The sequence below is a fragment of the Bubalus bubalis genome, chromosome 4 (assembly GCF_019923935.1).
Source record: "Bubalus bubalis isolate 160015118507 breed Murrah chromosome 4, NDDB_SH_1, whole genome shotgun sequence".
Classification (NCBI taxonomy): Eukaryota; Metazoa; Chordata; class Mammalia; order Artiodactyla; family Bovidae; genus Bubalus; species Bubalus bubalis.
The window spans coordinates 145751337-145778444 of NC_059160.1; the positions used below are offsets into that span (position 1 = coordinate 145751337).

At 42.5% G+C, this 27108-nt stretch overlaps 1 protein-coding gene across 1 annotated transcript; it reads left to right on the plus strand.

Annotated features, from left to right (window-relative positions):
* On the plus strand, positions 1-26919 carry EIF4EBP2 (eukaryotic translation initiation factor 4E binding protein 2). Its single transcript, XM_006051167.4, has 3 exons — positions 1-304; positions 19262-19447; positions 20416-26919. Exons 1-3 carry the CDS (start codon positions 160-162, stop codon positions 20445-20447), a joined length of 363 nt encoding a protein of 120 aa, XP_006051229.1. The 5' UTR covers positions 1-159; the 3' UTR covers positions 20448-26919.
* Positions 26920-27108: the final 189 nt, after the last annotated feature.

The window sequence follows — 27108 nt, forward strand, 5'->3', positions numbered from 1 at the left end:
AAGGGAGCAAGAGGAAGCGAGCGCGGAGCGAGCGGAGCGCGCCTAGCCCCGCCCGCCCTTCGGCCCGCCTGAGCAGCTGGAGCAGCCCGGGCCCTCAGCCGCCGCCGCCGCCCGCCTGCCCGCCCGCCGGACAAAGCCCGAGAGCCCGCGCCCAGAGCCATGTCCTCGTCCGCCGGCAGCGGCCACCAGCCCAGCCAGAGCCGCGCCATCCCCACCCGCACCGTGCCCATCAGCGACGCCGCGCAGCTACCTCATGACTATTGCACCACGCCCGGGGGGACGCTCTTCTCCACCACACCGGGAGGTGAGCGTCGGCGCCCCCGCGACCCTCACCCGAGCCGTCTGCCGGCACCCGAGCGCGCCCGCGCTAACCTCCGCGGTGTCCCCGCAGTTTCCCGCCACGGTCCTTTAACTCAGGGCGTATCCATAACTCAGGGCGTATCCACTCGGGGCCGCTCGGGCCACCCCGGCTCCTCCAAAGCCCCTTTCTTGGGGCTTCCCCCGAAACCCCCTTGAGACTGCTTTCGAGAACCTTAACTTCGCGTTCTCTATCTCCTGCAACTCTATTCAGCGCGTGCCCACTCTGGGAACGTGGCTGGCTCTCTCGTGAAGAAAAAGCCCCTGTTCCCGCTTCGTGGCAGGTTTACGCACTCGACCCAGTTTTCTCCTCCCCCCGCCCTCGTACTCCAGGGCAAATTCGTCTACACTTGGCTTTGCACTCGCTCCTCATTCCCTCTGCCACATATAGTGTCTTTGTGCACATTGAAGCTTGATCTTGGAGCTGTCTCCCGGCCTTTTTAGAAAGGAAGTTGGGGAGAGTAGTTTGCTCGTGGGACCCTGCGATGACTTGTTTTGCTGCTTCTAGAACTCCGGGAGGGGGGAGGCTGGAATGCGGAGTTTGGAAGCCTCGCCCAGTGTTATCCTGCTTTGACAGCATTGTTTACTTTGCTGGACGAGGCCCCACGGGTGGGGGGAGTCCCCAGGCTGGCGGAGGAGTGATAAAATCATGCTCAAGTAATAGCCCAGGGAAAGGAGCGCTGGCAGCCTTGAGGGTAGAGTTTTGGCGGCGACGCCTGTGGAGGTTGGTGGAAGACGGTACCCTCCCCGGCGGGACTGCTTCATCCGGGGGAAGGGGCCGTGCAGAGGCGGGGTCCCTGAGCACTGCTTTTCAAAGTGCGACCAAGACTGTTTACAAGGAAGAACACTGGGGTAGAGGTGAAGAGCGTGGAATTAATTGGTCACGGGAAAAGGGAGCTCAAAGGTTGCCTGTCCCCTGACTAGGCTTTTCTCCAGAGGGAGAAGACTGGAGAGCGATCTTGAGGGACCTCATGAAGGGGATGGTGCTTCATTTTTAACTTGGTTACTTAGCTTTTTGATGGTGGCCTCTCGCTAGAGGGTTGGGACTTTGCTGGCAGCCCTTGCTGTCTACGGGATTACTAGCTTAGTTCCTGTGGGCTGGGCTCACCAGTTGTGCTCCAACCAATCCCTTGCTGTTAGGCCTGGGCCATTTTTTAATCGTTGCACAATATCAAGACGGTAGAGTAAGAAGATCTTGCCAACAAGGAATAAAAAATCTCGGCGAGAGCTCTACAGAGGAATCCACCCAGGCGACTAGGGGTGGCGTGGCTGCCTTGGAATAAGTTTAAATGATCCAGGCAGGAGACGTTCGTTGATACAAGTGGAGAACTGGGCTTAAGGAGGTTGTAACTTTGTGGAACAGTGGAGTTTCTAGTGAGGTGGCTTACCTCATTGGAGAAACCTCCCTCCTGACCTCATCTGGTCAAGGCCAGCCTCTGAGCATGCTGAAATCTTCTTGCCTTTTAATCGTGAAAGATTTGGCAAACCAGAATCTGCTCTCCATAGGTTGTCTTGAACTTGAACTGACAGCTTTTAAGAAATGGATATTGTTTTCTGAGGTGACGGAAAGAAATTTATAACTTCTTCCAGAATTCCTTGTGAATTCTGTAATGCCTGTGCTTCCAGCAGTTTAGAACCAGTGTCATAGTAGCAGATAATTATTTATTCGCGGAAGGAACTAAACTTTTAGCTGTATATTAATCATTCCTCTGAGGGAAAAACTGCAAGGGCACCTTTAGGCATATTTCAAACACCCAAGCTTCTATGCTTTTAAAGTAAGGGCATAGTCTTTAAGTATGCCTATCTGATAGTCTGAATTAGTTCCTGCAGTGTTGGGAAAGATTCTGCCCGAAATACTGAATCATTTATCCTTCCTCCCTACATACGTAGTTCTCAGCTACTTTCTCAAATATCACTTACCCTGTCTCCAGATGGTTTCTGCTTTTTAATTGCAGATTTAAATACTTACATCTTAGCTCATCTATTATACAGAGCTGTTATTTATTAGTAGAGCACATTGTCATCTTTAAATTTCTAACACAAAGGCTTACCTAATATGTTTATAGGATATAGCACTGTTGCGGTTGGATTTAAACACCATTTTATAGCAATTACCTCAGCGCCACCTAGATATACAGTACTTACTGATTTAATTCCCCCCCTTTGGAAAATTTCCAGTTTTCTGATGATTTGTTCACATTTCCCTCTCTTCTATGTAATTTTCTTTCCCTGAATCATGGTTGTTATTTGGTCACCTTTAGGCACCTAAATTGATGTGGTTAGGTATCTTCAGTGAGTTTTGTGGGTCCAGGGCAGTGCTTTGCACAAAAGGGGACCACAGACAAAAGTAGGAAATGCAGTCTTCACTCTCAGTGGTCTTAAAATCTTGGTGGGTAGAAAAGCTTTTTAGTTCTGAAATGAAAAACTTGTAGAGTCAAGTGCTAAGTTACATATTTCAGACTTGAAAACATTTAGGAAGTGACAGTAGGCTTGTATTGGAAATCTCTATTTAGTAGAAAGGAAGGGGATTAGAATTTCCTGTCTCAAGCTACTAGAGTGTCATACACAGGTCAGAGCATTCCAGATAACCGTTGATGTGCTGAAGGCCCTGTATGATCAGACTGGGCAGAGACGTTGACAACATAATGAACTTGCCATCTCCCCACAGAGGATACAACTTACCCTTGAAAAGATTTCTTAAAATTGCCTTCTGTGGTTGGAAAATGAGAGTTGGGAAATGAAATGAAAACTTTCTGTAACCTCTTATATTTCCCATATTTTTAGAAGTGTACCTTTTTCTCATTATTAAGGAAGAACAAAATTTTTGACCAAATTCAAAACAAAATGCCCTTGGGTTTTTATTTTGTTTTGTTTTATCTGCCTCTGGAGGAATAGGGATGACATTTGGTTCATCCTTTGAGAAGCTGCTTCTAGCCTCAATGAAAGGTAAAGTTATTATATGTCTGCTTCACTTTTGTAACAGTCTGGTTAGCTGGAAGGGACCTAATGCTTTCCTTCTATAATTGAGAGAAATTAAGTAACTTGTTAGTGTCATACAGCTAATTAATGTCAGTTGGTAGTCTCAAACTTTAGTGTCCTGATTCCTATTCCAGGTTTTTCCTCTGCTGTCTTAAGATGCACATTTTCCTAGGAAAGGAAGTTTGCAAACATTTAAGAAGACTCTTCGATCTCTGGAATGCCAGATAATGTGATGCTTTTTGCTGCCTTATTATTTATTTTATTTTTTTTTTTAATGAGTTTTGAACTGTCTCCTTGTTGAGAGGGTTGTGCTCTGGGGAATGAACAAAGAGACCTCTTTGAGCCTTTCTTTTTGCCTTACTTTTCTACGAAACATCCTCAGCTGTGGAAAAGTATGCTGTTGCCGCAACAAGAGTGCCAGAGGGGAACTGTTAGTCTGAAATCTTGTTCACACCCTTGCGCATCCTCTCTGCCAGCTGAAGGGCTGCTCTGATTGGTTGGTTCCCTGAAGGCCATTGGAAGGGTCTGGGGATAAAGGAGAAGACAGGAAAAAGGGAAAAGAATCCACTTGGTGTGAGCCATAGTAAAGTAAGAGTATTTGGGGAGAGTCCTGAGTGTTAATCTAGTTCCTTTGTTGGGAGAAGTGAATAGAGCTCTGTAGATATGGGGAAGGAAGGCCAGTGTCTCATTGTTAGAAAAATTTCTAATACAGTGACCTGAGTTTATTCTAGTCATATATTTCTGAAGCAGCAAATGTACTTGTTTGGCTCTGTAGTTTCAGTTATTAACTGAAGGACTTCATGATTACATGTAAGAACTGCATGAAAAACACGTTGAAAGTTGTTCAGTCACTTTGCCTTGTGTTCAAGGAAGATGGCATTTACTTACCTCAGAGGAACAAAAATGAACATGTATTGTCATTCCAGAGGAGATTTGGCTTTAGTCTCATATTCGTCAGCCACCAAAGTATGTACCAGAAGATGTAACTCAGTTTTGTGGTGGGTGCATATTTGTGTTGGGTTCATGATTTTATGGGAGGGGTCTTGCATGGTTTGGAGACAACTGTAGGCTTGACTACATGTGTGTGTGTAAAGAGTTGCAGATCATGTCCTTTCAATTTTTTTGATATTCTGTCTTGAGTAAAATTCAGGCTTCATGGATTTGTATGGACAAAAAATATTTTGGTATATGGACATGTCATAATCAATAACTAAGGAATGTCAGATTTTCTATTTTTATATGGAATCAGCCAAAAGAATTTTGGGAACTCAAATAGCTACAGTAGTGAATATCGGAGATTCTTCACTGCCAATCAGCAGTAAAGGCTGTGATGTGATGAAAAAAAAAAAATAAGATTTGCTGAGCAGACAGGGTAAAGTTAACGTGGGAAAACTAGTTCACCTGGTTGGAAGGAAGAGAGCAATTGAAGGATAATTGCTTTACAGAATTTTGTTGTTTTCTGTCAAACCTCAACATGAATCAGCCATAGGTATACATACATCCCCTCCCTTTTGAAGCTCCCTCCCATCTCCCGCCCCATCCCACCCCTCTAGGTTGATACAGAGCCCCTGTTTGAGTTTCCTGAGCCATACAGCAAATTCCTGTGGCCTATCTATTTTACATACGGTAATGTAAGTTTTCGTATTATTCTTTGCATACATCTCACCCTCTCCTCCCCTCTCCACATGACCATAAGTCAATTCTCTACTTCTGTTTCTCCATTGCTGCCCTGAAAAATTCTTCAGTACCATTTTTCTAGATTCCGTGTATGTGTGTTAGAATACGGTATTTCTCTTTCTGACTTACATCAGTTCAGTTCAGTTCAGTCGCTCAGTCGTATCCGACTCTTTGCGACCCCATGAATCGCAGCACGCCAGGCCTCCCTGTCCATCACCAACTCCCGGAGTTCATCACTCTGTATAATATGTTCTAGGTTCATCCACCTCATCAGAACTGACTCAAATGGGTTCCTTTTTATGGCTGAGTAATGTTTCCATTGTGTGTATGTACCACAACTTCTTTATCCATTCATCTGTTGATGAACATCTAGGTTGCTTCCATGTTCTGGCTATTGTAACTAGTGCTTCAGTGAACAATGGGATACATGTGTCTTTTTCAATTTCGGTTTCCTCCGGTACATGCCTGGGAGTGGGATTGCTGGGTCATATGGTGGTTTTATTCCTAGTTTTTTTAAGGAGTCTCCATACCATAGTGGCTGTATCGATTTACATTGCCACCAACAGTGCAAGAGCATTCCCTTTTCTCCAGCATGTATTGTTTGTAGACTTTTTGATGATGGCCATTCTCACCAGTGTGAGGTGATATCTCATTGTGGTTTTGATTTGCATTTCTCTAATAATCAGCGATGTTGAGCATTTTTTCATGTGTGTGTTAGCCATCTTTAAGTCTTCTTTGGAGAAATGTCTGTTTAGGTCTTTTCCCCACTTTCTGATTGGGTTGTTTGTTTTTCTGGCATTGAGTTGTATGAACTGCCTGTATATTTTGGAAATTAGTCCTTTGTCAGTAGTTTCATTTGCTATTATTTTCTCCCATTCTGAGGGTTGTCTTTTCACCTTGCTTCTAGTTTCGTTTGCTGTGCAAAAGCTTTTAGGTTTAATCAGGTTCCACTTGTTTACTTTTGTTTTTATTTCTGTTACCCTGGAGGTGGGTCATAGAGGATCTTGCTTTTATTTATGTGATATATGACTAGTTTTTAAAGGCCATTTTCACCTGGTTCACAGGCCACAGTTTGAAGCCAAAAGCTCAGAAATTTGTGAGTATTTGTGTCTAAATAAATGGTCTTTTAGATCTTGAGGACAAATGCCCTGATGAACTAAAGCTGTTCATGTCATTGAGTCATTTTAAAAAGTAAAATGCTTGATAAACAATCAGTAACTGGAAAATACAATTTTTATAGATTCCTTGGTATTGTCTGTATACAAGACCACAGTCATCTATGCATAAAGATAGTTTTACTTCTTCCTCATTGATCTAGGTACTTTTTTTGTTTGTTTTCTTGCCTAATTGCCCTGGCTAGAACTGGAAGCTTCAGTACAGTGTTGAACAAACATGGCAGGAGAATGAGAACAGATACCATTGACCTGTGCTCGGTATTATGGGAAAACCTCCAGTCTTTTATCATTAGGTAAAATGGTAGCTGTGGTTTTTCATAGATGCTCCTTGTCAGGTTCAGGAAGTTCCCTATTATTCCTAGTCTGTTGATTATTTTTATTATGAAAGGGTGTTGGATTTTATCAAAGACAGTTTTTTCTTGTGTATCTTTTGGAATGATCCTATGATTTTTGTTTTTTAGTCTGTTGCTATGATGTATCATGTTAATTATTTTCAGATGTTGTACCAGCCTCTCATTCCTGGAGTAAGTACCATTGATTGTGGTATATAATCCTTTTTATATGTTGCTGAATTCTGTTTGCTAATATTTGGTTGAGGATTTTTGCATCTATATTCCTAAGAGATACTTGTCAATTCTTCTTGTGGCATCTTTGGTTTTAGTATCATTCAATTTTAATTTTTTAAAGAAATAGCCTGATGTTTATAGCAGGTGAGGACTGGTGAAGATAGACCATTGATTGCTCCCTAGGTTCTAAGGCCAGGCTCCTATCCATGGGATTTGCCGGGCAAGAATACCGGAGTGGCTTGCCATTTCCTACTCCACGGGATCTTCCTGACCCAGGGATCAAACCCATGTCTCCTGCATGGCAGGTGGATGCTTTTCCACTGTGCCACCTGGGAAGTCCATTCTAAGAGGTACCTATCAAAAGTTTGCTAGGCTTGTGATTCATTTTTAAGATGTTGTAATTAATTCTTTGGGCCTCAGAGAGGTGCTCATCTCATCACCAGCGAATGTTTATGTTAGAGTTGGGCTGCTTTTACACTGAAATGAAACTACTCTCTGGTCTGATAAGTTCCTCGAACCATAATGAAGAGGCAGCACATAAATAAAGTGACCTAGACCAGTGATGTTCAGTAGGCTTTTGCCTACTTAATGAAGTTTATTGATGAGTTCAGGTTCCTTACTGTAAGTAGAAGATATGGGTAGATATGTATTTTGCATTGTTTTTATTTTTATTTTTTTAAGTGCCTAAGAGGAGTGAACTAGGAGGAAAACAAGAAGTGGGAATGAAGCCCAGGCTTGAATCTGAGTGCTCTCCCCATACCAAAGCAGTGAACCCTCATTAATTACTAGCATTACAGAGGCTAAACCACAACATGTGTGAAATCTAATCCAAAGAATTGATCCAGGATGCTGTCAACAATCTGGTGCATCCAACCAGCATTTTCCTGGAACCAGAACCAGGTAGTTCTTGTGAAGAAGGTTTATTTCAAGACAAATATTCAAACCCAAACAGACGTGGACATATTTGAAGTACTTTATTTTGATAGTCTTAAAATCAGTTGGCATTTGAGATTAATTTGTGGTTTGTATACCACTTTTTACCTGGTACTAACTAAAAAAGTCATTTGTTTCAAATCATTTTTTGGCCAGACTCAAGAAAGGCAGACTTGCTTAGACTGCCTTGCTTATTTGTGTTGGTATCCTGACTCCTATGTCACTCACTGGGTGATCTTTCTTTGGATGTTGTTTTCTCCGTGTGTAAAATGACAGGCTTCCACCAGATGCTGTCTAAGGCTTCTTCTAACACAGAACCTTCTGAATAGGAGCATAGTCATTATCAACTTCCCTTTCAGCCTTGGTGTGTGTTCTACTCTGGCAGAGTCCTGTGTGATTGGGTAGGGAGCCATCCTTTGACATTAATGTCTTGGAAATCTTTGCTCCTGGTTATGAGAATTGGAGTTACTCAAAGAACAGTAGAATTGACTTTTCACAAACCTTGGATGTCTTCCATTTGCCATAATTATTTAACCATACTAAGTTATAATATCCTCTGGCTCTAACTGTGCCTTTTGCTGATGTAAAATTTGTCCCTCTCTTGGTTTTATTAGCCCTTTAGAGATTTGATGATTGTACACACTGAACGTGATTTGACCACTCTCAGCCTCCCTGGAGGATAATGGGTCAAGCACCTTTTACCCTCCTCTGGGTTATCTGGCATAGAGCTTTTAGGAGTCTGTTCCATCCAGAGCCTCCATGAAGAACAGATGTTTAAAACTGAAATGCATTTAAAATGTTCTCTAATATAGTGAAACACAGACCTTGTTAATCACCCTCCTAAACTGGTAGAATAAAAAACAGAGAAAACCACTTTCTTTGTAAGTCCTTTCTGCATTTTTCACTTCTTATGTTCTCTTCTTACTATTGGGATGGAGGTGGGGGGAGAGGGAAAGAGGTAGACTACCTTTCTGAGTGTATTGGAAACACTTGTTGGCTTGTTTGGAGAAGGAAATGGCAATCCACTCCAGTATTATTGCCTGGAGAATCCCAGGAACAAGGGAGCCTGGCATGCTACAGTCCATGGGAGTTGGGCACGGCTGAGAGACTTAGCACATATGCACTATGCTGCTTGTTCATCTTGTGTCTGTTTCTGATCTCTTGGTGAGCCTTTATATGCGGCATAGATGGAGGACATTAAAAATTCCTAATGGAATACTGAGGTTACTTGCCAAGTGCTTTGTTTTTTAAATTTCTAGATTTCCTCATGGCTCTAGTGTCAGTCTGTTTTATATATATATATATATATATACACACACACACACACATATATACATATATATATATATTTACATATATATATATATATAAATACTTACAAATACTTTTTTGAGTCACTCACCGTCCCCAATTGCTTATAATGGGGTTTGCTTTTTATTTCTAAAACACTTTCTCTTGCTATTAAAAAGATAATTGTGTGTGGGGAGGCTTTAAACAAATTTATTTTCTTGTATTTCTGGAGGCTGGAAGTCTGAATCATGTGTATTTCTTACTGTGTACATAACGTAAACTTTGCTGCTTTAACCGTGTTAAGCACACAGCTCCATGGCAGCAAGTGCATGCACACTGTTGTGCAGCTCTCACCACCATCCACCTCCAGGACTCGTTTCATCTTCCCAAACTGAAACTTTATATTCATTAGACAGTAACTCCCTATTACTTGCTTACCTCCAGCCACTGGCAACCATCATTCTACTTTCTGTGAATTTGACTAGTCCAGGTACCTCATATACATGGGATCAAAAGATACTTGTCTTTTGTGACTGACTTGTTTGACTTAGCAAAATGCCTTCAGTATTCATGCAGTCACCCTGTTATTTTTCTACCTATGAAAGTAAACTTTAAAAGTCATATAGTATTGTTAGTTCAGTTCAGTTCAGTCGCTCAGTCGTGTCTGACTCTCTGCGACCCCATGGACTGCAGCATGCCAGGCCTCCCTGTCCATCACCACCTCCCAAAGTTTACTCAAACTCGTGTCCATTGAGTTGGTGATGCCATCCAACCATCTCATCCTCTATCGTCCCCTTCTCCTCATGCCTTCAGTCTTTCCCAGCATCAGGGTCTTTTCCAGTGAGTCAGTTGTTTGCATCAGGTGGCCAAAGTACTGAAGTTTCAGCTTTAGCATCATTCCTTCCAATGAATATTCAGGACTGATTTCCTTTAGGATGGACTGGTTGGACCTCCTTGCAGTCCAAGGGATTCTCAAGAGTCTTCTCTAGCACCACAGTTCAAAAGCATGAATTCTTCAGCACTTCACAGTCCAACTCTCACATCCATACATGACCACTGGAAAAACCATAGTCTTGACTAGACAGACCTTTGTTGGCAAAGTAATGTCTCTGCTTTTTAATATGCTGTCTAGGTTGGTCATAGCTTTTCTTCCAAGGAGGAAGCGTCTTTTAATTTCATGGCTGCAGTCACCATCTGCAGTGATTTTGGAGCCCCCCAAAATAAACTGTTTGCACTGTTTCCCCATCTGTTTGCCATGGGACTGGATGCCATGATCTTAGTTTTCTGAATGTTGAGCTTTAAGCCAACTTTTTAACTCTCCTCTTTCACTTTCATCAAGAGGCTCTTTAGTTCTTCACTTTCTGCCATAAGGGTGGTGTCATCTGCATATCTGAGGTTATTGATATTTCTCCCGGCAATCTTGATTCCAGCTTGTGCTTCATCCAGCCCAGCGTTTCTCATGATATACTCTGCATATAGTATTATTAGGGTAATAACAAAAAGCAACAGTCTAACGTCCCATCTCGTTTCTAGTTCCATTCCTGGAGAAACCATTTTAAACTCTTTCAGCTATTTCTTCTAGCATTTACCTCTGGATTTCTGAATAACATGATTTAATGCTATTTCTCAGTTTCGGGTACTAACAGTTTTCTACTATGGACAATGAGGATTTAAATGTAGGTAAATATTAAATATGGATGTACTGGCACTATTGGTTTCCAGCCCAAGAGCTGTTCCCTCTTCTTTCATGCTACCCCAGATTTCCTCATTATTTTAAAAGTAGTAGGGTGCCAAGCCCCATAAAATACACCCTGGCTACACTATGGCTTCCCTAGTGTCTGGGATGGTGGGCATCTGACTCAGTTCTGGCCTAATGATCATAGCAGGGAGTCCACTACGGTTTTATGAGAAAAATTTTCCTCTTTGATGAGGAAAGTCCCTTGAGGGAAGCCCTGTTTGACTCCACACTCTCCCTTCTTGCCTGGGATATTGTTGGGAAGGTGTAGGTTAATCTCAGCCTTCTTGGAGGGTTTTGTCACCACCTGTTCAATGTGGGCAAGATACTTTCTGTTTCTTATTCTAAGATGTTTATTTGCATGAGTGGCTGCTTAATTCTAATTCTGGAAGCAGCCTTAAACAACTTTATGGTCTGGGCTCTGTGAAAGTATAGTAACTACTACCCTTGTCAGTTAACCATGTTACAGGGAACTTTGTCTAGGCAGTTTTATATCAGGTTATACAATTTCTTGGGTGTATATAGCTTAATTATGGATTGATTATCGTTTAAGCTACTTGGTGTTGAAAGAGGCCCTTAGACTTGAATGACCTTTTTTCTGTACTAAACCATCTTGGCAAGCATAATTTTGGATCTCATTTATTTGCCTCTTTTTCCTTGCCATTTGAAAATCACTAATTTTTAGATCAAAAAGTAGAAGCTTTTTCTCCTTACTCTCTGTTCTCCATCAAAAAGACTCAATTTTACTCTCATGTTTTCCTAGTAATGTCGGCATTTAGAAAGTGCTAGGTCAGGGTACTAGATTTATCCAAATAACTGGTCACCAAGGAATGAAGAATGTGTATAGATATCTAATGTTAACCTAGATCTAAAGATACCTATTTGTTTTGAAATCCAAACATGAAGACTAAAATATGCATGTTTTAAAAGCAAAATAGAAAAAGGAAAACTGAACAGAAGCACCTAAAATGCAAAGTAAAATGCCAATAGACTGCTGCTTCTAACAGTTTCTGTTTGTAGTGATTTTTCTGGTTAGCCACTGTTGCTATAAATAACATATATTTATACCACAATTTCTTGATTTCTTAACATTAGAGGGTACTGTTGACTCCCTGTTATGAAAATGAGGGATACGGGACACTTTCATTACTTTCTGTACTTCGTATTTCCTTATGAATTGTTTATTGTTTTTGGTTCTTCTGAGTAGTTACCTTTATTTATTTATTCTTAGTATGTATTTATTATTTATCTATTTTTGGCTGTGCCGGGTCTCCGTTGCTGTGCAGGCTTTCCTCTAGGTGCAGCAAGTGGGGGCCGCTCTCTAGTTGTGGTGCGTGGGCTTCTCCTTGCAGTGGTTTCTCTTGTCGTGGAGCGTGGGCTCTGGGGCACTCAGGCTTCAGGAGTTGAGGCGTGTGGGCTCAGTTGTGGTTCCTGGGCTCTAGAGCACAGGTTCAGTACTTGTGGCACGTGAGATTAGTTGGTCTGCAGCATGTGGGGTCTTTCCAGATCGGAGATGGAACCGACGTTTCCTGCATTGGCAGGTGGATCCTTTACCAGTGAGCCACCAGGGAAGCCCTGGGTAGTTACCTTTAAAACTCTATAAATTAGTTAAACCTCTGTGTCTCAGTCTGTCAGTTTTAGCTCTCCACCATAAGAGATTATGGGGCTTCCCTGGTGGCTCGGCAGTAAAGAATCTGCCTGCAATGCAGGAGACTGGGTTCAATCCTTGGGTGGGGAAGATCCTCTGGAGGAGGGCATGGCAACCCACTCCAGTGTTCTTGCCCGAAGAATCCCAAGGATGGAGGAGCGTGGCAGGCTGCAGTGCAGTCCATAGGATCGCACAGGGTCGGACTCGACTGAAGCAACTAAGCAGCAGCAGCATATGACATTATACCATCTACCTGTCCTGCCTCTACTTCCCTGGTACGTCTGCCTTTCCATTAGAGATTTACGGTTAACTTTTCTCTAGTTAGTTATGGATGCGTTGGTTGACATTGAATTGGGCTAGCATAAATGTGACTGGCAGTTGAAATTGAATTACTGGAAGTTCTTGCTTCATAAGATGTGTCTATGCATGCACATTTTTAAGAGACCCTGAATATTTTAGGTTTTTAAATTGTCTTGGAATTTATATAATTTCACAGTAAACACGGTATCAAAAAAGGACAAAAAAGGTTTTTTTCCTGGCATTTTATTTATAGTCAAGTCTTACTGTTTTTCTTTTCTTTTTGTTTTTGTTTTTTAAATTTTATTTTATTTTTGAAAACTTTACAATATTGTATTAGTTTTGCCAAATATCAAAATGGATCTGCCACAGGTATACATGTGTTCCCCATCCTGAACCCTCCTCCCTCCTCCCTCCCCATACCATCTCTCTGGGTCGTCCAAGTGCACCAGCCCCAAGCATCCAGTATCGTGCATAGAACCTGGACTGGCAACTCGTTTCATACATGATATTATACATGTTTCAATGCCATTCTCCCAAATCTTCCCATCCTCTCCCTCTCCAACAGAGTCCATAAGACTGTTCTATACATCAGTGTCTCTTTTGCTGTCTCGTACACAGGGTTATTGTTACCATCTTTCTAAATTCCATATATATGCGTTAGTATACTGTATTGGTGTTTTTCTTTCTGGCTTACTTCACTCTGTATAATAGGCTCCAGTTTCATCCACCTCATTAGAACTGATTCAAATGTATTCTTTTTAATGGCTGAGTAATACTCCATTGTGTATATGTACCACAGCTTTCTTATCCATTCATCTGCTGATAGACATCTAGGTTGCTTCCATGTCCTGGCTATTATAAACAGTGCTGCGATGAACATTGGGGTCCACGTGTCTCTTTCCCTTCTGGTTTCCTCAGTGTGTATGTCCAGCAGTGGGATTGCTGGATCATAAGGCAGTTCTATTTCCAGTTTTTTAAGGAATCTCCACACTGTTCTCCATAGTGGCTATACTAGTTTGCATTCCCACCAACAGTGTAAGAGGGTTCCCTTTTCTCCACACCCTCTCCAGCATTTATTGCTTGTAGACTTTTGGATCGCAGCCATTCTGACTGGCGTGAAATGGTACCTCATAGTCGTTTTGATTTGCATTTCTCTGATAATGAGTGATGTTGAGCATCTTTTCATGTGTGTGTTAGCCATCTGTATGTCTTCTTTGGAGAAATGTCTATTTAGTTCTTTGGCCCATTTTTTGATTGGGTCGTTTATTTTTCTGGAGTTGAGCTGTAGGAGTTGCTTGTATATTTTTGAGATTAGTTGTTTGTCAGTTGCTTCATTTGCTATTCTCCCATTCTGAAGGGTGCCTTTTCACCTTGCTAATCGTTTCCTTTGATGTAATGTTTTTCTTTTGATAGTTTTGGTTTTTTGAATATTAAATGCTTTTGAATTACACCATAGAATCCTTAGTCACCGACGGGTTGATTCCTTTTTTCTGCCATATATCTGCAGCAATTTTTTTAGCTTCCAGTGATCTAAAATTCAAACACATGAAATACTGTGGTTTTGTATCCATATTTTACCTGGCCATATTTGAGAACATTAACAGCATCATTAAAGTCATAATTCTTCAGAATGGCTTCTCTTCTGAATTGTTTATTTTGTGTGTCCATTTAAAACCAAATGTAACTTAAAAATTCACTGAAAAACTGTTAAAATTAATTGAGTTTAGTAAAGCTTCAGAATACAAGATTGGTATACAAAACCCAGTTGTGTTTGTATCTTTCAATGAACAATCCAAAAATGAAATAAAATAATTCCACTTACAATAGCATAAAAATAATAAAATACATAGGTATAAATTTAATCCAAAAAAGCATGAAACTTATACTATGGAAACTGTATAACATTCTTGAAATAAAGATAGACATTTATCTATAAATGTCTGTATAAATAGACCATCCATGTTCATGGATTGGAAGACTCAATATTGTTAAGATGGTACTACTCCCCAAATTTATTCAGAGCACAGTCCGCATCAAAATTCCCACTGGCTTCTTTGCAGAAGTTTACAGGCTGACCCTAAAATGCATATATGGAACTTTAATAAGAGACTTAAAATAACCTCAAGCAATCTTGAAAAAGAAAAACAATGTTAGGAGACTCACTTGGTTTCAAAAGTTGTTACAGATCTAGAGAGTGTACTACTGTCATAAGGATACACATCGATCAATGGAAGCCCAGAAATAAACCCTCACAATTATAGCCAGTTGATCTTTGACAAGGATACTAAGACATTTAAATGGGGAAATATTCAATAATAGTCTTTTCAACAAATCATGCTGGTGCAACTGGATGTCCACACACAAAAACCAGAATTGGACCCCATGACTCCAGGACCTAAATGTGAGCACTAGATCAAATTGTCAACATCTGCTGGATCATGGAAAAAGCAAGAGAGTTCCAGAAAAACATCTATTTCTGCTTTATTGACTATGCCAAAGCCTTTGACTGTGTGGATCACAATAAACTGTGGAAAATTCTGAAAGAGATGGGAATACCAGACCACCTGACGTGCCTCTTGAGAAACCTGTAGGCATGTCAGGAAGCAACAGTTAGAACTGGACATGGAACAACAGACTGGTTCCAAATAGGAAAAGGAGTACGTCAAGGCTGTATATTGTCACCCTGCTTATTTAACTTCTATGCAGAGTACATCATGAGAAACACTGGGCTGGAAGAAGCACAAGCTGGAATCAAGATTGCCGGGAGAAATATCAATAACCTCAGATACGCAGATGACACCACCCTTAAGGCAGAAAGTGAAGAGGAACTAAAAAGCCTCTTAATGAAGGTGAAAGTGGAGAGTGAAAAAGTTGGCTTAAAGCTCAACATTCAGAAAATGAAGATCATGGCATCTGGTCCCACCACTTCATGGGAAATAGATGGGGAAACAGTGTCAGACTTTATTTTGGGGGGCTCCAAAATCACTGCAGATGGTGACTGCAGCCATGAAATTAAAAGACGCTTACTCCTTGGAAGGAAAGTTATGACCAACCTGGATGGCATATTGAAAAGCAGAGACATTACTTTGTGAACAAAGGTCCGTCTAGTCAAGGCTATGGTTTTTCGTGTGGTCATGTATGGATGTGAGAGTTGGACTGTGAAGAAGGCTGAGCGCCGAAGAATTGATGCTTTTGAACTGTGGTGTTGGAGAAGACTCTTGAGAGTCCCTTGGACTGCAAGGAGATCCAACCAGTCCATTCTGAAGGAGATCAGCCCTGGGTGTTCTTTGGAAGGAATGATGCTAAAGCTGAAACTCCAGTACTTTGGCCACCTCATGCAAAGAGTTGACTCATTGGAAAAGACTCTGATGCTGGGAGGGATTGGGGGCAGGAGGAGAAGGGGACGACAGAGGATAAGATGGCTGGATGGCATCACCGACTCGATAGATGTGAGTCTGAGTGAACTCCGGGAGTTGGTGATGGACAGGGAGGCGTGGCGTGCTGCAATTCATGGGGTCACAAAGAGTCGGACACAACTGAGCAAGTGAACTGAACTGAAATGCTGTAAAACTCTTAGAAGAAAACATAGGCACAAATCTTTGTGACCTTGGTTAGGCAAGTTTCTTAGATATGACACCAAAATCACAAGCAACCAAAGAAAAAGACATAAATTGGACTTTATTAAAATTTAAAATTTTGGAAAAAAATTTAAAAGGCACCTCACAGGAGAAAATACTTCCGAAGCATCTATGAATACGAAGCTTTTATACATGTATATATGCAACAGAATCATTTTGTTGTACACCCAAAATTAACACAACATTGTTAATCAGCTATACTCCAATATAAAATAAAATTTTTTTTTAAAAAGCTTGTATTCATAATATATAAAGAACTTGTACCGTGTAGTGGTAAAAAGACAACCCTTTAAAAAATGGACCAAAGACATTTCTCCAAAGAAGATATTTGTTGGAATGGCCAATAGGCATATGTGAAAAGATGCTCAGCACCTTTAGCTATCAAGGAAATGCAAATTAAAACACCATGAGATACCACTTCACACCCACTCGGATGGCTGTAATAAAAAAGATAAAAAGGGAATTCCCTGACAGACCAGTGCTTAGGACTCCATGCTGTCACTTCTGAGGGCTGGGGTTTCATACCTGTTTGGGGAACTAAGATCCTGCATGCCCTGGGGAAGGGCCAAAAGGAAAAGTGAAAAATAAAAAAGGAAAGTGTTGGCTACAATGTATATAAACTGGAACCCTTATATACTGCTGATGGGAATGGAAAATGGTGCCACCACTTTGGAAAACAAGCCTGGTGGTTCCTCAAAAGGTAAAAGCCATATAATCCAGCAAGTCTGTCTTACATACCCAGGAGTTCACACCAACACTTGTGCATGAGTGTTTACAGCAGCATTACTCAAAATGGAAAAAACCCAGATGTCCATCAATGGGCAGATTGATAAAATGTGATATACGTTAATACATACAGAACATTATTTGTCAATAAACATAAATTAAGTACAATTGATCCTTAAAACAGCATGGGGGTTAATCCACGTGTACTTATCATTGGCCCTCGGCATCCATGGATTCAGCCAACACTGACTGTATAGTGCTGTAGTACTTACAATTGAAAAAGTGCTAAGTTGCATTGTTCAAGGATCAGCTGTACTGATAAATGCCAAACATGAATGAATCTTAAAAACGTGCAAGTGAAAGGAGCCGTCACAAAAGGTCACATACTACATAGTTGCACCTATATGAAATGCCTAGAATGGGCAGATCTGTGGAGACAGAGAACAGATTCATGGTTGCCTAGGCTGCCGAGGGTGGAGGAAAGTGGGGAGGGGCTGCTGAATGTATATGGGTTATCTTCTGGAGAGGATGACAGTGTTCTAAGGTAGATTGTGGTGGGAATTCCCTAGTGGTCCAGTGGTTAGATTTGGCTTTTTCACTGCTGTGGCCTGGGTTCAGTTTCTGCTTGAGAAACTAAGATCCCACAAGTCAATGTGTTGCAGTCAAAAGCAAAAAAGAAAAAGACTGTGGGGATGGTTGCACCATTCCAGGAGTATACTAAAATCTACTGAATTACACACTTTGAATTGTATGTGAATTATATCTCAAGGCAGTAAAAAATATTTTTATTGCCTCTGCACAGTAATAGGAGTTTGTCAAACGTCCTGTTACACCCGACATGTTTAGGTTGACTCTCTATTACTTGTTTTCTACTTGGTTCATTTACAGTGCTTTAATGTTGGTATTGTTGCTGATCTATAATTTAGAAATAGAAAGTTTGTTTTATCCTTTCCTCTTTTTTCACCACTTCACCCCAAGAGTTTCTGAGTTTAGTATACTACAGAAGTAAGAATAGTCTTGTTCTGACTTGCAACATGAATGTTAGTAAGAACATCTCACAGCAAAAATCTCACCCTTCTGAAACCTAGCCATGAATAAAAGGTTGGGGGGAGGGCGCTGGTGACAGAACAAAATCCATCCACTGAAGCTCCTTCCCTTAGATCATTGGAAAACCATCAGGCTCCTTCCCAGCCTGTTTGCTCTTATTTTACATAGTGTTGAAATCAGATCACCAATTTCCAAACCCCACAGATTAGACACATTAAGTTAGAATGAGTGTAAAGCATGTACTGTAGATTGACTTGTGCTCTCCCCATTCATGTATTGACACACAGACCCCCACAATGTGATATTTAGAAATGGGGCTTGCTTGCTAAGTCGTTTCAGTCATGTCCGACTCTTTGTGATCCCATGGACTGTAGCCCGCCAGGCTTCTCTGTCTATAGGATTCTCCAGGCAGCAACACCAGAGTGGGTTGCCATTTCCTTCTCCAAGGACTGGGGCCTTGGGAGGTAATTAGGTTCAGGTGAAGTCCTGAGGGTGGGGCTCTCACAGTGGGATTAATGCCCCAGCAGAAGAGACGCTTGCTTCCCTCTCCTTCATGAGAGGACACGGTGGGAAGGTGTCAACACGTCTGGAAGAGAGCGCTCAGCAGAGACACACTAAACTGGGGTCTTTGTCTTGGAAATTTCAGGAATTATGAGGAAATACATTTGTGTGTAAGACACCCAGTTCCATGTATTTGATTATGGCAGCCACACTGACTTAAGACATGGAAAAAAGATGGTTCTTAGCCAAACAGTGAGGGAGGAGACAAGGAAACTGGTGGGGAGGGCCACGAGCACAGCCTTAGCTATCTGAATCCTGTTCGGTCTAAGGAGAGTACAGATCATCAGCTGAATAGGCCCTGAGACTTCCTAGGTTACAACATAGCATAATAAATGAATTTCATACTCACCCTGATTCACCGAGAAAGGGTTGGATTGTTCCCTGTTTAAGGTGGTAAAAAGTAAAATCTGTATTAGAAAACTTTCCATCCTAAATAATTCAAACTTGACCTAAGTTTTCTGCTCTCCAGAATGATTCATTCTTCATAATTTCAGCTGCCTTTTTGAACTGTTACTAGTTCTTATTTTTCAAAGCAAAGAAAGGGAAGGTAACTTTCTACTTTCATTGGTGTAAAATTATATTTGAAACAAGATATAAAACTTCCGTCTCCTTTAAACCCTGTTTTCCAGGAACTCGAATCATTTATGATCGAAAGTTTTTGTTGGATCGTCGCAACTCTCCTATGGCTCAGACCCCGCCCTGCCATCTGCCCAATATCCCAGGAGTCACCAGCCCCGGCACCTTAATTGAAGACTCCAAAGTAGAAGTAAACAATTTGAACAACTTGAACAATCATGACAGGAAGCATGCAGTTGGTAAGAGATGCTGGTGTTAGGGACCAAGAGATAGCCCTGGGATTCGAGTCAGTCTGAAAAATGTTGATGCTTCAGTTATAACTGATGTTCAGTCATACATCTCTGAGGTTCCCCGGCTACCCTCACCAAGAAACTTACTGAGATGTTCTGGAAACCCGAGTTCTAAACCATAGCCAAATCTAATCTAGGAGAGGGGTGGGGGTGAGGAAGAATCCAAAATCAGGCAATGGTAAATACCAAAGATGACTTCTTGAACCTGGACTTTGTTGGACTAGGGATAACGCACACACACAAAGCAGAATCTAATAACTCCCATTTCCATCACCCTTGGAAATAGACCTTGCTTCTTATAAAGAGAATGTCTTTTTTATGGTGTAGAGAAAACCATTTTCACCCCATTTTCAGGACAGCCTATTTCAGTACACACACACCCCCTCCCCCATCCCGCACACTCACACACACGTTGACCATTAATAATAAGTCCTATCCATGTCTGTGGAAATGGTCAGCTCCTGAAGCACACCTTGGGCTGCACTCCATGGCCCCTGTACATGAGCCAACTTTCTACTTTGTCAAATTCCAAAGGAGTTTTTGATGGACAGAGTGTTATTCCAAGCAGGGCTAAAAATTCAGAGCTTCCAGAAGAGTGTGCTGACTTGATAAATGGCCAAGAGCTCTCTACAAGCTCCTGTTTGGTCAACCTCGGACAAAGGAGAGTGAAACTTGGGAAGTTTTCACTTGTATCCTTTCCCATAATTGCTCCTGCCCGTGGGTGATGTGACTGCCACTCTTTTGTTGCCCCCCAGATTAAAAAGACCAGCCAAGGCAGAGCAGAATAGTTGTTTCGAGGCTACAGAGAATGGGGCAGTTTGAATTCTGTTTTGACTCTTGTGCAGAGGGAATGTTAGTTAAAATTGTTTTGCTCTTCCTTTTTGTGCCCAACTTTTCCTTTTCTTCATTCTAACCAGGGGATGATGCTCAGTTTGAGATGGACATCTGATTGTCCTTTGAGGATCAGAAGAAAAGCAGCAACACTGATACATGTGTGTACCTGATTCGGCTGATAGGATCATCGATGCAAAGACAGAAGAGGCAGTACCAGCAATCCCCGTTGCTGTCTCCTCCCCCTTCTCCTTCCCCTTGTGCCAAAGGATGCAAAGAGGAGCTGCATCTGACCATTTCTTCTCCCTGTTTCCTGTTCCCCTTCCCAGTTAGACAGTTAGATTGAAGACTCTTGACATATTTCTGTAGAACTAAGCAGCCCATAGAGGAAAACAGTTAAACTCTGGTTCCCCTCCCCACCCCACCCGCATTTTTTTTAATCCCAAATCCATTATCAACCTACTAATAACTGACTGGCTGGGGAGTCTGGGGAAGTGATACAGAGGTTTGATGGGTTCAGCATCATTCCTGTTCTTACTCTCTCTCCTCACTGTCCTGCCCAGGTTTCAGTCTTGCAAGAGCCTGGGTTTGGGGGTCCTGAAAACCACTGGAGGGAAATGGTAAACAGGAAGAGAGCTGCTTTCCCTTTTACTTTGCAGTGTTTGTCCTTGGGGATAGTACACACTTTGTACAACTCGAGTAGCATTACCCTGGGGCACTGTTTTGAGGTCCACTTCCCCTCCTTGCTCTGGGAGGAATGTATTCTGTCTTTCGTATTATAGTTCATCTTCCTGTTCCTTTACTTTGCACAGTTGTGCAGACACTTTCTAATTCTACATCAGAAGGGAGTCCTGTGTCACCAGTTGTTCGTTGCTCCCCTTCTCCCATCCCTCCCTGATTGCATCTTGTTGCCTGTGGCCCTTTTGTACCCTGAGCTATCCAGGTGATTTCTCCTGCTCCCGATCGGGTCCCTTCCATGGGACAGAAGCATGTTGGATAAGGCCTAACGGTATACTCTGCAGGATGGTACCCAAGAATGACCTCGGAAGACGCTGAAACTTTTGAGTACCCTACCCAGGCTCAGTAGTCATTGTTTCTCAGTCCAGTGAGCATTGTGATATTTATTGTCTCCGATTTTTTAGTTTAAAGTTGACTTTGAGAGTGTTTTTAGCAAAGAACTACACTTTTTTCCTTTATGGACCTGCTTTGTTTGGCTGCTGAGATAGATAAGCATGGGCTTAAAAACGTGTTCCTTCCGTTTTCTTACCCTTCCCAAGGTACTCTGAATTCCCCTGTCTTTCCCTGCCTCCTTCCCTTTTCTCTGCCAGGCCATTTTTCAAATGTACATCCAGGATACCTCACCTGTGGTATCTGATAAGATCTGTCACTCCTCTTATCTGAGGAGTGACCTTTTATTTTTAAGATGAGTACAGACCTATTTTTAGATATGTTTTCAGTACAGTTTTGAACAGCAACTTTTTAATTATACATCTTCCGGTGTTAGGAAGGTGAGAACTGTTCCTTGGTGAGTCTGCTGTTCCCTGTCACCAGCCCTTGTCTCCCCCGGTTCCTTATGGACTTGTTCCTCTCGCTCTAGTGTTGGCTGTGCATGTTTGGAGTTCGTAGTGGGTGGACTGTGAGACTGGGCCATTTTGCCTTCCCTGGGTTGTTCATGGTAGCCTCATTCTCTCCCTTTACGCTGTGCTGCTTCGTCCCCCACCCCATGGTCCTGACTGTTGACTGGCATGGGAATCCTGGGAGAGTGACTCCTCTCACGGAAAGACAAGTAAAATAGCCACTGGTGTCTAGGAATTTCTGGTTGGGTTTGGTGCTCCGAACCATCTTTTTAAGAGACGAGATACCAGGGTGAGAGTACCAGGCCAACTGGCTAAGATGGAAAGCTGTTTTTCTTTTGAACTCTGAGAAGCCCCTGTTTGCGAATACATTTAGAAGAGACTAAGGATGTCTGTGGAACTTTGTTCTGTTTTCTGCTACAAAATGTGAATTGTTTAAAGAGTGAAACCTTTTGTGATGGTTGATGTCTCAGGAATAAGCTGGATCTCCACGGTTTTGGAGATGCTTTCAGTCTCAAGAATTGACCAGAAAAATATTTCTTACTGCTTTTTTAATGTATCTCTGTTCTGATTTTTATTAAACTCCAAATTTCACTATACTTACTCTTGGAAAAACTTAAGGTGTGTTGGTAATTTGCATGACAAGCTTGCACAGGACTTCGTTGTCCCCTGGGAGCTTGATTCTTTGGAAATGAAGCTTGCTTTCTCCACATCATCTGGAACGTGACTCCACTACAGCGAGTAGTCGTCCTGTCAGTGAGCAGAGTGCGTGCCCTGTTGGGTCTTTACTGCTGCACGTGAAAACTCGGCTCCCTCACTGAATAGTGGGAAATAAAACACCAGCTTGAGTAGTCTCAAGACGGTATGATCCCCTTTGTTGCTATCTCAAGGAGTCTGCACTTGGCCTCCTAATCAGAGGCTGTATTTCTAGTATGTCTTGGGAGCATCAGCTATATAATATAGCAGCTGCCCATCCTGTAGGCATCTCTGTAAGGATCTCCATAGTGCTTGGTGCAGTTCTTTCCTGGTGGCCACTAGATTTACTTTGGCCTCCATAAATCGGCGTTTTAAAGATAATCTCACAAGGCAATAGATGAACTTTCAACAGATGAAACCTTTGTGCCATGTCTCATAGAATCATTTTTCAGGGCAAGCCAGAATCTAGTAGGTGGTTTACTGCTGAGTGTGTTTATGTGCTCAGTAGCTCAGTTATGTCTGACTCTTTGTGACCCCACCAGACTCACCTATCCATGGGATTTCCCAGGCAAGAGTACTGGAGAGGGTTGCCATTTCCCACTCCAGGGGATCTTCCCAACCCAGGGATTGAACCCACGTCACTTGCGTCTTCTGCATTAGCAGGTGGATTCTTTACCACTGAGCCACCTGGGAAGCCTCCTGAGTGTTTGGAAGGAATCATCTAACAGTTGAAGCCCTAATGAATAATCTATCTGGGCCTTTTCGGAGCACCCTTAGGGTATCATTTGAGTGAGACGATTCTTAAAATCTTACTAATTATTTGTACTTTTCTCCTTAGGAGAAAACCATGTTTCTGTACTTCTGGGGACAATCCATCTTAATGAGATGACCTCCTCCCTCCAAATTCCAGCAGGAGATGTGCATTGTCATGGTTCTACCTCCTTCATAGTGTGGTGACTTGAGTTCACCACTCTCTCGTATCCTGTGTAAATAGCTACTGTGTTCTCTAAAGCACAGTGTAGAGAAGCCGGCTTCTAGCTATTAGGCTTCCAAGCCAAGGGTTTTATTCTTCATCTTTGTTATCTGTTGCTATTTAACAGGTTATCCCCAAACTTAAAATCTCTTTTAGAGTAAACATTATCTGTCAGTTTCTGTGGTTAGGACCTGGGAAGCAGCTTAGCATGGTGGTATTGGCACCATAGGAAGTTGCAGTCAAGACTTCAGCAGGGTCTACAGTCACTTGGGCCTTGAGAATCCACTTCTGGGCTCTCTTTGTGAGCAAGATGCCTCAGTTTCTCCCTGTGTGGATCTGTCTAGGGCAGCACGAGTGTCCTTACAGCATGGCAGTTGGCTTTGCCTGAGCACACGATCCCAGAGAGAGCAAGGAGGAATCTGCAGTGCCTTTTATGTCAGTCTTCGAAAGCAAATCATCACACCTTCCTATCCCGTTCCTTAGAAGCAAGCCACTAAGCCCAGCTACACTCAAGGGAACTGGGGTTACACCCCACCTAATGAATGGAGCAGTGTCAAAGAATTTGTGGATATACCTTAATATGACCCCTCCCCCAACAGAGGGTGAAACTAGATCAGTAAGAACAGCTATGTTTAAACTAGATGCTATACTGAGAGAGGTATTGTTGCTGAGAATAGTTCTCTAAGATATACATCAACAAACAGATGGAAAATGGACTGTCCATAACCATCTGCCAGTTTTGAGAGAGTTGGCAAGAAATGGCAATTTCCAGGGTAGTATTTGTACATTGTCCTGTTGTGTACTACCAGTGGCCCAAGGATGCTAAGTCCTTGACTTGATACCTCTAAAAGACAATACTGCTTGCTCGCTTTCTCCTTTATCCAGGAATTGACAAAGGGCACTGGAGCCTTCTCGTTGAGCCATTCAAATGGATCAGTCGGGGTTGTCAAACAAAGGGAGCAAACATGAATTAGGTGGTGGGTTACTGGGCTGAAGAAGAGCTAACCATTCAGATTCAGAGTAACAAAGCCGATAGTATCCAGAAGCCAGGTCCCCCCCAGTTGATGCTTGGCACCTGCTCTCTCAAACCACGCCAGCTAAAGCAGACTTGGGTCAGGTCTCCCACCCAAAAAACCACCTCAGTAAATGGGGTGGACTTCTGGGAATAAGAGATCTGTCTGTGCTTGATCTTTACATCCAGTAAAAGTTAACTCTGCACACCTGCCTCACCCTGGGCTTCCTAATGGAAACAGGTTCTTATAAAGAACCAATCCTGGCTTCACCCTTGAGAGAAGCTTCGATGAAGCTCGCCAGTTTAGCACATTTTTAGTGGATGTCTGTTCTGTGTCCCTGGCACCAATGCCAAGTTTTTGGGGGTTTCAGACATCTTAAGGGTGCAAATTCTTTAGATTTACACTCTGACACTTCCCAGCATTTTCTTATCTGTAGCCCTGCTTGCTTTAGAGTATACTTGAATAAAAAGCAATGCTGCTAAGGCAGCTATTTAAAAAAAAGAAGAAAAGGTACTTCTAGAAGTAAGGAACTTGTCTTTAAAGCACCTTCAAACAAATTTTTTTACTTCTGATTTTAAGGTGGAGTCAAAATAGATGGTCTTTATTTTTGCTGTCTGGGTTACCAGCTCTTTGCATCTCTCGGACCTCAACTTCCCAGTTCAGACATTTCCTGCTAGATGTATGGGCTTTACCCCAGAGGCTGTCGCTCAGCCAGTGCCTGCTTTGCATCAAGGCACCTGGTGTAAGGTGCTCATTGTATTGGCAGCAATATTCCAGAAACAGTCCTTTTCTGTTTTCATCTTGGAGACTTTATGGGGTATCAGTATCTTGGCTCTTTGAAGCCACGGCCCTCAGCCCCTTACATTCCCCTCCAGACAGGAGAGCCAGTGCTTGTCTCTCTGGGTCAGAACTTACCCGTCTTAGCATGTCTCTGGACTGTATGCACACGGGCAGCTATTTATTAATCTGCGAAACCCAATCTCTTACCTATGCATGGCATCTAGGAGGGGTTAGTGTCTGTTTTAAAGAAGCAGTGTTTACTTGGGAGGGCAGTTTCTGTCTGGACTTCACAGGGGGCATAGTGACCATACAGTGGTACCCCTACCACCACCAACTTCTTTACCTCCCAGCTTTAAATAAAACATGACATCAGATCTTGAGGCAGCTGGGTCACAATTATTTAGAATGCTTACACCCCAGGCACATTTCTTGTTCTAGTCATGTTTTACCAACTGATAATTGGAGTTCCCCTGAGCCTAGCTCATGACATTTCTGACTGCAGTCTGAGGAATGATACAGTCTGTTCATGTCACCTTTCCCACCCTGTGGAATTGACATTTCTTTCTCTGGATGGGCCTGGAAATTGATACCTTTTGGCAAAGCTTAGATTTAGGAGAAGTATTTCCCTTTTCAGATGATCTATGGTGTCTCTTTGCTTCTGCCTGCAGCCCTGGCAGACTGTACTGCCTGGATCCTGAATGAAAAATAGTACTGAGATGAAACACATTCTTGGGGTATTTAAACTTTCACTCTGCCACCTTTCAACGAGTGGGAGGCTGGCAGAGAGATGCTGCAATGCTTGAAATTTGGCCACATTGAAATTTCCAAAGGGAGCTCTTGCCAGTGCTTAAAACCAAAATTTCTGGCCATCTGAGATTGCGTGAATCTAGTGGAGTATCTCTTCTTGCCTGCAGTGTGCCCTTTTCCTCACCCATCTTAATCTTTAAAAAAAAAAAACAAGCCCAGGCCAAGGGTCATTTTTACTTGAAACCAGGAGAGTGAGGAAGGAACACTAGAGCTGAGGAGTGAGCTGTGTGGTGAGGCGTCCTGCTCCTGGTGTGTTTCAGTCCCTGAAGACTGTGAGCCAGTGCCTTTCCTTCACCTGGAGATGGAACCCCTCTCTTCTCACCTGGGTGAGGAGATCCTCTGCTACCCAGGGGTAAATCGACACCCACATATTCGGGTGTCCATTTTAAGCATCTTTAAAATATTTTATATATTGAAATGCCCTTCCCTGTCTTTGTGCCACCAGTGGCCCAGTTCCATCCATTCTGAGTGGAAAAGTGGAGACTGCCAGTACTTTCCTTGGTCTTCCCTTCACCTCCCTTGATGTGGGTGTCCCCTTTCCCCTCTGTCCATCTCACTGTCGTGGATGGAGAGCAGAGGGCACCGTGTAGTCCTGAGGCAGCCCTGTGTGACTCCATGGTCAAGTTTTTGTTTCTGATTTTCCTAACTGTCCTTACAAACCAGCAAATGTTTGGAAATTACAGAAAAAATTAAATTTTCACCAACGGTTGCTGTTACAGTTGAATCAATAAAGATCTTGAGTATCAACTTGGTGTTTTAATTCTTTTTTTAAATTTCAGGTGAAATCCTGTTGACACATTTTGGGCATCTTGGCTGATAAGGAAGATGTGCAAAGGCAGTTGGCCACTTCACGTGTCAGTTCCATCATTTACAAAGCACTTCTTTGTGCGTCTGGCCCTGTATGTGCCAGGAGGTGATGTGACCCTTCCCCAGGGA

Bases quoted from the DNA above. Each gene is read 5' to 3' on its own strand.
- EIF4EBP2 (XM_006051167.4), top strand. From the start codon at position 160: ATGTCCTCGTCCGCCGGCAGCGGCCACCAGCCCAGCCAGAGCCGCGCC. The intron at 305-19,261 runs GTGAGCGTCGGC...CCTGTTTTCCAG, and splicing joins CTTCTCCACCACACCGGGAG to GAACTCGAATCATTTATGAT. The intron at 19,448-20,415 runs GTAAGAGATGCT...CATTCTAACCAG, and splicing joins TGACAGGAAGCATGCAGTTG to GGGATGATGCTCAGTTTGAG.